This window comes from Haliotis cracherodii, unplaced genomic scaffold, assembly GCF_022045235.1.
Source record: "Haliotis cracherodii isolate W230 unplaced genomic scaffold, xgHalCrac1.p SCAF_8, whole genome shotgun sequence".
Lineage (NCBI taxonomy): Eukaryota > Metazoa > Mollusca > Gastropoda > Lepetellida > Haliotidae > Haliotis > Haliotis cracherodii.
In genome coordinates, this window is record NW_027266341.1 from 5,500,007 (window position 1) to 5,513,041 (window position 13,035).

Consider the following 13,035-nt stretch of genomic DNA (forward strand, 5'->3'; position numbering starts at 1 on the left):
AAGGTACTAGACACGGCTAGGTAAGTAAATTGACTGTATCTGTACGTTTATTCCTTGAGGATGGAGTCATGTGTCCAGGGACAAACTAAATTGGAGGCCAAAATGAAAATAAATTATGCATAAATGCAATCTAACGAAAACATATTAAAATTGTCTGTGTGTTAGGATAGAGCAAGCAACATGTTCCTGGTACAAATAATGATTGTCCGTTTGTATTGCGAAAAGTCACATTACCAACTCATCCTACCGGGTACCCATTCACTGCTGGGTAACCAGAGGCATATTCCGAACAAAATCACTTGCCTGAGGAGAAGCCACATGTGCTACGTGTGCTTCAGTGTGGGGCAGGACCGAAGCCCTAGAACTCTCAGGCATCCTGCTGCCGAACACAGTCAACCATCCAACTGCTCTCCACGACGTTTTGTGAATGTTGAATGTTGAATGTTGAATGAAAAGAACTTTAAGCACCACCTCTCTGAAACTATCAGTGAAGCTGAAACTTGGCAGACCGGAAGGATATTAATATCGGTAGTCACTTAATCAATACTGACTTTGTGGTATTCTTCAAATGTTGAGTCTCTATATTGGATTCCTGATGATAAACAATGCATAACGTCATCATTAATTATTTGCGTCAATGCGTTGATTGGTTGGTTGTTTTACGCCGCACTCAGCAATATTCCAGCTATATGACGACGGTCTGTAAATAATCGTGTCTGGACCAGATAATCCAGTGATTGATATCATGAGCATCGATCCACGCAATTGGGATCGATGACATGCATATGACGTCACGTTGCTGTCGGACCTTCATGAACAATGACAACAAATGGTATGAAAAGTAGAAAGTATAACGCCAAATGAGATAATTACTGAAATCATATACCACGGATATCATTGTCTCTATGTTTAACACAGGAGATTTACAAGTGGTGATGTTTTTCCTTCAGGTAATATTGACAGTATCACGACCACAAGCTTTGATAATAGTGGTTTCATAAGCCTGTTAATTCCTGTTAATTTCATAATCATCAATACTTTTGTCGAGAAGTTTAGGTCAACATGGCAACAAACGTCCACAATTATTGTCATAAGTACTTGTAAATGAAACAACAAACGTCTTTCCATAATCATTAAGGAAAGGGGCAAACCATTTCCATAAATATAAGAAATTATATAACATATATGTGTCCATTGTACGAGTCTATACCATTGTACGAGACTTTATCAAATATATACATATATAGGATAGCTACGCGTTAAATCGCAAAGAACAATGAAGAACGAAGCGTTGTTTATTTCACCATAAAACATTGTTCAATTCTGGAGACTCGAATATGCGCGCGCAACTTCATTATGTCATATATTGGACGACGTTATTTGTGACAGGGAAATGTCCAGTAAGTTGTTCCGCAAAGATGAAACTGGGCTACGCAGATTATCGCAGTGACCGAACGATCGCATCCAAATATTGGAGAGATATGAACATCGGTATTAGGAAATATACAGATGATCGACGTGAGGATGGTGAGATTATACGGGAAATACCAAACTTCACCCACCTGTTCGAAAAATGGACATTTCCGAGGTCGGAAGTCGTCATTATTAAACTTGTTTGGTAAATATTTTTAAAACGTGTAGATTTTATCTACTTCATTAAATAGGCTGTACATAATGTTGATATGTTGCGCCCCTCATAGTTTATTCTCCCTGCAGTGTTTGTACGATAAACAGCTCCCATAGATAATGATAATAATAATAATGAATAAAAATAAATAAATGTCAAAGCCAGAGAACCGTCAGTTTCGATTATCAATCTGCCGAAACAGATTCCATTGGGCAGAAGGCGAAATAATATTAATGGATCACTGAAGATTAGTGATGATACCATGTGTTCACGAAATGTCCTGCTCTACTGGAAGCACCCGCCACTTACACAATTTGTATGAAAAAGTAAATGTCTATTGCCTGTGCATGTGTTTATGAATCACTATTAACTCATTAGTTCCCATCCCTCTCCACCCCACTATGTTTATGGTCATGTCGCATAATACGAAATTAATAATACTCGGTAGTTAAATAATCATACATGTATAAGGTTTGGACCACGTCGATTTGCCATATGTTTATGTAATATTGATATTGTGTTGTGCTCAGCTGTCTGAATGACAAAATCGACATTCTTTGCTGCTTTCCCTCAAGTAGTAATGTCAAGTTTTCTCACCTGTCCATTGACATTCATGGAAAATGTTTCGAAAGTTTTAGTCAATGTGACTGTCGCGAAATTATTAGAACAATTTCCATTTTCTTGAGATTGTTTTCACAATGAATTTCTGTAAATGTACAGAATATCCAGTCTCGATTATCCCAGAACAGATTCCATTTGACGTAAAAGGCAAATTAGCGATGATATACGTGTCACATTTGAAATTGAAGATCTACTATCTGAACGGGTGTTCCAGGAACAGATATGTCAACACGAGCTGAAGAAGGGATGTTGGCTGGCTTCCAACTAAAGCTGACTATGTTTGAAGATCTGGTGGTTCCATCGTGTTCCATCTCTCTTCTGTCCTCATTTAAGTTCCGTGAAGTAAGAGATGATGACATCTATCTGTGTACATATCCTAAATCAGGTAAGAATCTTTGATGAGACATAGTCAAACGTGGGTCCCTTCTTTTGGCTTTACATTGCTTTGATCCATAATACCCAAGTTAGTGGATGCATGCCAACTCGGTATGGTACAGATACATTGTATGTAATAACGATTTCACAGGCATTGTTGACATCATGCAAAACATTTTATCAAACATTGGCATTCGGGTCTCTTTATGAAATGTATAGAGAAATGTTAGGTTTCACAATTTACGGGTTAACTTTTTCTGTTCTACTCTTAGTGATATTAAATCAAACAGTGTGGTCCCTTGTTTTGTCTTTACATGGCTTTGATCCACATGTCCAAAATTAAGTGGATGGGTACCAAATTCGTATGGTACAGATACATTGTATATAATAACGATTACATGGGCAATGCAAAACAGTCGTTGTTCACGTAATACAGACCACACTGTGTTAGGAAATGGACGAAATAAAGAACATCTATTGAAATCGCGTGTGCTCGAATGATGTATCTCTATGTAAAACTTTATCACCTTGGTATAAGAGGTACAATGTGGTCTCTGTTACATCACTGTTATACTTCCATGTATGCGTGCATCAGGAGCTCTTGCAGATAGACACAGGAATATGTATATATAATGTTTGTTCACTTTGTGTATTATTTGCTGATAATACTACACTTATCAGTTACAGCTCAAAAGCTCTACAAACGGCTTTAGATACAACTGTTAATTGCATATCCAAGTAGCGATGTATTTATAATACATCGAAGAGTAAAATTGTTGTATTTCATAAAAAGAAACAAAATATGCTGGTGTTATCCTACAAAGTATCACTTCTTTTAGATCATATATTGAAGAGAGCTGTACAAAAGCAAGCGCGCAATTAATTCTCTGGTCTACCCGTGCGTCTCAATTTGTAAAACTGTATTCTGCGCATCTATGTCACTCTATCATTTAAATAACAGTAACTTTGACAGTCTATGCGGAGCGTTGATTTCAACAGGTAAGAAATATAACCTATTTCCTCATTTATTGAAAGATTGTATTTTCTAAATGACATAACTATGGCCGTATGGAAACATGAATTTTCTTATAGAACTTACCTGTCTCTATATTCTGAATATAATGTTTACTGTCGTGGCAAAAACATGAATACTATTGAAAGACACCCCGCAGGTATGCTCAAATAAAGTCCAAAAATCGTCTTTAGAAAGTGGAACTAAATTCTCAAAAGCTGTATTCATTTTTGTAGAAAACACAAACTGGACAAAGACCAAGGAATTAATTTTAGATGACTGTCATATTAATGTTGTAAATAGAGCCAAATGCTTAGGTGTTATTTTTTTTATCATCATTTAACCTTTCTGTCTCAAATCAAATATTTAAAGTAAAACTGTCTGAAGGCCCTTTATTTATGAAAAGTAGTTTCAAATTCCAAAGGGGAGGATAAAACCCTTCACCAACTATACAGAGGGCTCAGCAGCTCTAAACTATGCTGGGACTTCTCTTCACTATCAAGGACTGAGGCTTTACCTTGGAGCCTTTAGAATTTCGCCAATTCAGTCTGTATGTGGAGGTAGATGAGCCCTCACTTAAACAAGGCCGCCTAAAATTGTCCTCACAGTATCTCACAAAATTTAATGAAACAAATCCAAGTATGTATAAACAAATTACATGAAATCAAACCAACTTTCGGTTACACTTACATGGGTTGTCAGTCCTGATTTGAAGAGGTCATTATGCGACGATGTTGTATTGGCCACTCGAGAAATACATATGAATATTTATCAAGAAGGTGTATCCCTCGTGATGAGGGAATCACAGTGAAGCATGTCCTGCTCGACTCTGTTGATTTTGCCATTCCAAGGGATAAATATAGCGAGGTTTCATCCATAAAGGATCTTTTTAATATCAGCTCATATCAAATTATTGTTTTTTTTAAAAAAAATTGCATTAATTGATAATGTTTGATAAGACATGTATTGTAAAAAACGATCTTTTAATTTTGTAGAATGAATTAATAACTGAAATACTGTCAAATAATTGTTCCCTGAAAAGGTACGTAAGTTCCAGATCATTCAAAGTATTTTTCTCTTCTCCATGGTTTTAATCGCAGTATATTTGTTAGTTTTAATTGTTTGGTTTCCAATAATCGCCAGCAGCACATCTGCTCAACTCAACAGGTACATTCTGGACATGGGAAATTCTGAATATGATCATAAAAGGAGAAGCAAAGTACGCAGATCATTGGATGTCTTCCTGTTACATTGACCATCGACATGAAGACGTCATAGATACTATTCCCTCTCCAAGAATATTGGTCACCCACATGACACCACGGTGACTATGACATTGATAATGACTGCGTACACCAGGCAATGTTTCATATCAATAAGTGTGCTGTAACAAGAACTTTCCTAGATATGCAATACAAACAGAAATCGACAATATAGTTTGCTCATATTCAGCCTAGGCGTACTGCGAACTACTACTTTTGTATGATGCATCCAAGATACTATGGTGTGCGCTTGAGTTTATCGAGTGTAACTGTTCATGGTTACGTGCAATAGTGTGTATACATACACCGTCTTGTGATATATACTTTGATCTAACTTACAGATCACATTTACAGATCTAATTATTGCTGGCCATGAAATCTAATTGATTGATCAACCACATATATAATAATATGCAATGAATGAACCTACACATGCAGAGGCAACCTGAAGTCATACCGATGTAGCCGATTACTGCGTCTTTGCTGACAATCTCCAATTAATATTTTTGACGTCTTTATATGAATTTCAAAATCGTCATAATTGTCAATTACCACCTGTCAGATGTATACATCTACATCCCAGAACTATACTTGCTGCTATACAAAGTAACCTAGTCCTGAATAATATTTATGGGACGTGGGAAAACATGAACACATTTGCTAGTGTCTTTAAACGGGTACCATAATATTTCCCTAACAATTTAACACGGTGTATTGTATTCAACATAAAGCTGGTTATAGTAAGGCAAGTTATGTTTTAAGGTGATGTGTGTTGATATCATGTGTGAACCAGAGATATTATGATTCTTGTTTCATGTTATGTATTTCCATGTCATTATCTAATTTGTTCCAGCACTCTGCCAAGAGCAGTTTGGGAACGAAAGTGTCATGTGATCAATGTACAGCGAAATCCGAAGGACGTTGCAGTGTCCTACTACTCCCAACTAACTAATCAGAATTGGATGAATGAATCAACGGAGCCTTCTTTCACTGGTTCCTGGGAGAACTTCTTTGATGCATATATAAAAGGAAACAGTTGTGTATCAATTTTCTGAAATAAATAGCAGACGGATGACATGAACACATTACAATATGCTGCTCTTGTATAAATAAGATAATGTAAGATACAGATGTCGAATAACCATTGCTCCATATGTGTGAACAATCTTTTAGATAACCTTGCAAGCCATATGTCAAGGCAACAAAAACGTACTTTGTTATGCGTGGAGTGTGAGTGGCGTATGCTACCGGGAAGGCAGGACATATTTAACCTTTTCGCGAATACCTGGTATCATTACTGATTCTCACTGATCCAATCTTATAAATTTCACAGATATTTTGCCTTTAATGCCCAATGGAATCTGGTTCGAAGGTACATCGAGACTGTATTATCTCAGGCGTTGACATTTCACATTAACAAAACATTGCAGTGAACATACCTGTGTATGATCATCAATACATATGATCCTACATTGAATATGTCGTGGACATATGCATTGTATTGTACGTGTGAAATAATTATTACAAACAAGAGCATCAGAACAAATTACACGGATGAAGTTCATAGTTGTGCAGTGAAATAATAACTAAGTGGTCTTAAAGGTTAGCATTAGAATATTATATGTCTAACATTTCCAAACTGAATTATTATAGGTTTCTTTTGGAATTTATGAAATGTTCATATATATTATGTGGGCTACAATAATTTCAGTACTATATGGTTCTGTGTTTGATCACAACCTGTCCTGGGACAAGGTGCCAGAAGACCACCCGGATGTTCCCTTTCTTCAAATACATTATGAAGACTTGAAGAAAGTGAGTATGATATCGACTACAATGACTTTCATACTTTTCTTTTATATGAAAAACTATACATATATAACGGGCTTCTGCACATTCGAACATCAGTTCATAGAAATCTCAAATAGCAAGGCCTTCAATGTGCCATTGAATCACGTGTCTTACCTCAATTACTTGCAATAGATGTGTTGGACAAGAACTTAATAGAATGCTTCCATAAATCACTTCCAGAATGCGGTGCCAGTGGTTAAACAATTGGCTGAATTCTTCCATCACCCCCTCCCCGACAGGGTATGTGAAGAAATTGCAGAAGCTTGTACGTTTACCAAGCTAAAAAACGCACACAATCATATAAAGATCCCAACGTATTACTACCCATGGAGAGAAGGGTCAACTGGTCATTTCAGAAAAGGTAGGTCTTTTAAGACAGTGTTTGAGTGAGTGCGTTGGTGGTAGACTTGTGAGTTGGTTGTAGAACATGGTGTTTATATTCCTTAAACAGTAAAGATGACTTAGGTCGGGATAGGTGTGTTTGTGTTTCACGTATAGCAGCTTTACTACTTTTCAGTACAATGGAAAAATAAAATACAAGTAAAATAACTTTGCTCCAGAAGTAGTGATACTTACAGATTGGTTTCGCTTTACAGGTGAAACTGGCGACTGGAAGAACTGGTTCACAGTTGCTCAGAGTGAGAGATTTGATAGAATCTACGAACAGAAGTTTCATCGTGCATTTTCGTATTGAACGTTCCCCTATAGGTTTATGTTCCTCCCCTACTTCCACATAACACAGGTTTTAGATTCACGTCTGATGACCATACAGAAGTTTCGATATCTGAGTCATTGAGTGAGTGAGTATGGGTTTACACCGTTTTTTATCACAGCGGGGGCACACCAGAAATGGGCTTCACACTTGTACCCATGTCGGGAATGGAACCCGGGTCTTCGGCGTGACGCGCGAACGCTTTAGCCACTAGGCTACCCGGCCGACCCCATATCTGAAAACATATGTTCACATTTATGATCTTCACGTATAGAGTTACATAGAGGTGTTCAGAGAATACTCATGTGTCCAGCTATGAAGGTAATACTCTAAGGGAAATGGAACATGTCAATATAACAGTAAGAGATTATCCGCTGTGTTTATTGGGAATACAATACAAACATCACTCCTTATATCTTATGTCGAATCCTTCTCATCTTGCATGGTCAATTCCTTCAGCAAAATTTAAGTTTGGTTTTAGGTCACTACTGAATTGTCTTATTCTATTGTTACCAATTGCAGTGTATAACTTTGTTTCACTTTTGTAATATTAATTCAGTGTCGTTAAAACACAGGGATTCTGAATGCATTGTGGTGCCTTATGTTTTTTTTCCATCACCCATGTTGAAAAGTATATTTAATATTTTGTCTAATACACTACTGAACATAAAGAAAACGTCAAATGCTTAGCATTATTCAAAGTCACGTGACAATACAAACAAATGGCTAGAAAAAGATTTATAGCGACGAATTCGTGTATACAATGCACCAAGTATTGATGAAAATTAATGAATGACCATGTTTTGACCAGGCGGGTCAAGTTATACAAAGGTTGCCGTAAGTTGCAGTTCATATTACACTGTATCCAATTTTGATCTCAACAAACGTGTCTCCTTTATGGCAACACACATCCACATCCCTGAATAGATTAATTAAATCTGCGACGGCAAGGCGGTCCACCATCTCGTCAATAGCAATGTTCATCTGCAAAGATCACCGACCAGCAATTGATAATATTCCTGATCAAGATTGTAAGGCTTTCCTTGACGTTACACTGACCGTCTTATTTATTGTTTTAGCAGATGTACAGACATAACTGTATATAAATCGACTGATGGAATACATGTATAACAGGCCACATGTAACTATGCAGATGACTGTCACAATTTCTCAAATGCACATTTTTTACGAGAATATAATGGGACACATATATATGTACATAATACAATAGAATATTGTAGCAGATGTTTCCAATTACAGGAAAAGTGATACACAGTATCTGATCACTGTGCTACCGAATAGCATCTTTTCAGGACACACATGGCACGAAAATTGTTCCATTTATATGCGATGCGTTGGTGTTGTTCCATTAATATCTGTAAAACCAGTTTCTTGTCAATCGACATAAATGGCAAAACACTTGTCCATCTGTGAATTTAGTCCTAGTGACATATAGTTCAGTGATTACTGACTGACGGTTGATGAATGGGTTTGGGCACACGTGACTAAAAGTAATTATAATGTCAAATGCAAGTAAATTTGGTATATGTGTAGTTGGTACGTTCCGTTTTTTCGTTATTTAAAAATTTGACCTTGTTTTGACCTTGTTCTTAAATTTTCCACAAAACATTTTCTCCCCTGTAATTGCAACTCAGGGAGCTAAACTGTTGCATGTATGACTTATGATGACATAATTTATTGCTTAAATCATTAGATTTTATTGTTAATTTATTGTCCTCAATATTTATGTGGAAAATATTTGAATAACAACGCTGACAGCAACGTGTTTTAAATCGCTGTATGTTTATACTGTTGACTATATATACAGGTGAGCTACAATGCCTGTGGTAATAGTTGTTTCCGTTACGGCCGATGGCAGTCATATGTGATATCGGGTCAAGATGCTACAAACAAAATTGGAACTGTAGTTAGTGACCATCACCCCACCACGTTTCTGGTTTCTGGACTGTTTTAAGATTGAGAGTTTTATTTGTTTTAAATCAAAGATGGCTACCTGGCGGCCATCCTGAAATTCCATTCTTGATGCTATGAACAGTCTTGTACACTCTTATAGCGACACACATCATGACACAACTTCAACTGAAGCCATCAACAAACTTCTGAGAACGAGTCGAAATTTGTAAATGTATAACGTTTGTGTAGGATGCCGACAGAGCACGGACCACGGACGACTTATTCGCAAGTGGCCTTTTTCGCCAGGTGAGCTAAAAAGGAAAACCGATAAATGTGTTCGAGTTTGGTGTAAGAATATCTCAACATCCGTACTGTCTCTGTGTGTTTGAAATGATGTGTTTGATTGGTGGACATTGCTCATAAACTCAACCATCGTTTTGTCTGGTTCAGACTAGATCATTTACAGACCGGCGAGATACATCAGGAATATTGCCGACTATGGTTTTCAACATCAAACAAATATGGATAAAAAAATCATCTGAGGCATAGTCGTGAGGGAGTTGTACATACAATATACAGGGAAGATGCAAGTTGCGGAACACTAAACAAAAACATAAATCATATTACAATAGTAAAATACATGTACACTATCAACAAAGGGAAAGCATATCTATATAGTCAACTTCTTTATTTATGCCATTTGGAGCGTCGTTTCGGTGTTGTATCACGCGGTGTTACACTACAACGCAAACGTTTTTTACTTTATTTCGCAAAATTTTCACAGAATGTTTGTAAAACTTTTGCGCAGTTACGCAGAATGTTTGTAAAACGTTTGCGCGGCTACGCAGAATGTTTGTAAAACTTTTGCGTAGCTACGCAGAATGTTTGTAAAACTTTTGCGCAGCTACGCAGACTGTTTGTAAGATTTCTGTGAAGCTACTGCGGAGTATCTGCGAAACTAACTGCCTCTTTTATGGGACCAATTAGTTTTATGACCCCCGGGCGTCAGCACAAGCGTGGTGTTGGAAGACAAGTTATACATGGAAATCACAGTCTTGGAAGGTTACATCCCATTAGTAAGACATCCCATTAGTGAGACACCCATTGTAAGACAGTGGAGTAGGTGGGATTAATTAATCAAACACAGCCAGTCTACCCACTTAACAATGGTCACAGCCCATGATTAGCAGATTAATTAATGTGAGTAGGCCAGTAACTCTGTTTGAATATTCTCAGGAAATAAATGAGTTTATCATGGCAGGTCTGCAGCAGGTTGAGTTCATTACCAGTCAAAGAGGTACTCTCCAGGTCTCCTTTCAGGGATATCTCCACTACAAGAACAAAGTAAGACAAATTGGTACTCACTGGCGATGTGCCGTTAAGACCTGCATTGGCAAATGTACAACAGTTGGAAATTTTGTCAGAAATTTCACTGTACACAACCACCCACCATTAGACACCAGCAGAATCCAGTTCCTTGGCAGCTTAAGGAAGAGAGCAAGAGGAGAACCAACCACTCCTATGCCAGCCCTCTACAACGACTAGGTCTTGAGACATGATCCGGAGGCTGCAGCTATATTTCCCTCCTTCAGCTCAGTCGGCAGCGCCATGTACAGACACCGCACACACCATCCCGAAACTCCCTAAAACCAGAGCTGAAGTCGACATTGCAGCACCCTGGAGAGACCCATGATGGTGAGCGGTTTCTGCTTTTTGCCGACGGTGAAGAACACAAGATGCTGGTATTTGCAACTGATGATCAGCTTAGAGTCCTCCAGTCAGCTTCCATTGTCTACACGGATGTAGTCTGTCTTACAGACCCTGATACATTTATATCAACTACAGCCCATGCAAGTCTATAATGTTTGGCAAGTCTATATTACTGCAGTATCTGAAAATGACGAGAATCACTGGGCTCCCTTTTTATTAGATTTTTATTAAGATAACTGAACAACTGTTTTTTTCTGTATGATAAGTTCATTTCATTATGTGCGAAGTGTCGGGTGACATGCACCGACCAAAACAAAGATAAAGGTTGTATAACAGGAGGACGCATTTCGTTATTTGGCAATCCTCTTTTTGTAAGACCTGAGTCAATTAACTCTACACTCTAATGAGTGAATGACCTCGGCTCAACCAAGGGGAAATAAACACCGACATACTTACCAATTGCTTACCAAAATAAATGGTCTATTTTGTATACATTTAAGATGTATACATTTAAAACACTAGATATCTCAAGAACCCATCGAAATGTATGAACTATTTAAATCAGTACGAAAACACAAAACAGAAAAGATATAATATATCCCTGCATGACATACTGTCATCTTGTCACATATTAATTCGTTATGTGTACATGCTTATTCTTTTGTACGCTTGTGTACCACCGCATATGGTTTGGAGAGAATAAACTGTTCTGTTCTGAGAGATTATCCCTAAAACGAGTCACTTAGACTACAAAACAAGATTAGATCTGAAAAACGACTAGTGTTAATCGACTAGCTAAAGTTCCTGTCACTTTGACTGAACAAGAAAATACTAAAGTTCCCAAATAGTCAGTTAATCGCGGGAAGGTTGGTTATCCTTGGATTACTAGAAAAACAGAGTATTGGAAATACTAGTCACTAAGCGCCTAGTCAAACACAGGAAGGTTGGTCATCCACGTATTGCTAGAAAAACTGAGTATATAAAACACCAGTTACTAAGAGTTTAAAAATCACGGAAAAGTTGGTTATCCACGTATTATTGGCAAAACTCAGTATTATAAACCCGAGTAACCACTCTTTAGTTCAGATCAACCAGATTAAGTCGGAATCTAGATCGACAAAGCCCGGAACCCACTTCCTGACGAAACCTGAGTTTCGAAAGTGACCACTCCAGTAGCGAGACAATCGCGAACGATTTAACGAAGTCTGGAGGGTTGATGATGATGTTGGAGATTTAACGAACGCTTCCACGTCCGGTGTTGCTGATTTCGCACCCAGGGCATACCCAGAATCATATGAAGGAATGATTAAAAATATGTAACAATGTTAATTTACAAATGTATACCCAAATTCCCATGACCGGGGTGAAGGTCAGAAAGGGAAATAAGCGATTACTCAAGAGTAATGGGGTATTTTGGAATAGGGGCCTGAGACTAGCTGACGGAATTGATGTGGAAGTGTGATTTGTTAGTAGCTTTTGCTTGTTTTTAGTTTTTTGGGAAGGGCATTTAGATCCTACCGTTTAATTTTGTTTTGATTAGATAATTGCCTAGGTGGTAATAGTTAGAGGAATTAGTGAGGAGTTAACAAAATTAAAAAACAACTATATACAATATCAACTCTTAAGGATCTTACTTAATGAGCATGTTTCTATTTGTTCTTATAGCAACAGGACATATACGGATTATACACTACACAACGTACGTGAGGATATAGTAATTACCATGAGAAGGCTGTTTTTCCCCCGAACTGTTCCCGATTTCAAACCAAAAGATGCAATGAATGTAAAAGCTGCATTCGTGTCACAATATTCACTCAAGTTTTTATCAATCGGCGGAACACCATATCACCCATTTTCGAGCATCACCGCACCCAAACATGTACATGTACCGATGTACATGGTATGTACATTCAATTTAAGGTTCTACATTTCAAAACTTTTCAAAACCCCA

General features: G+C 37.5%; 1 protein-coding gene across 1 annotated transcript in view; it reads left to right on the plus strand.

Moving 5' to 3' along the window:
• LOC139449885 (sulfotransferase 1C2-like) overlaps nt 1-7,442 on the plus strand; it is an 11,998-nt gene extending 4,556 nt beyond the window's left edge. Inside the window, exons 2-7 of the mRNA XM_071231461.1 lie at nt 2,469-2,633; nt 4,803-4,959; nt 5,751-5,932; nt 6,609-6,712; nt 6,929-7,109; nt 7,345-7,442. Of these exons, the coding sequence (XP_071087562.1) occupies nt 2,471-2,633; nt 4,803-4,959; nt 5,751-5,932; nt 6,609-6,712; nt 6,929-7,109; nt 7,345-7,442 (885 nt within the window). The 5' untranslated portion in view covers nt 2,469-2,470. The remainder of the gene's footprint in view (nt 1-2,468; nt 2,634-4,802; nt 4,960-5,750; nt 5,933-6,608; nt 6,713-6,928; nt 7,110-7,344) is intronic.
• The last annotated feature ends 5,593 nt before the right edge of the window (nt 7,443-13,035 follow it).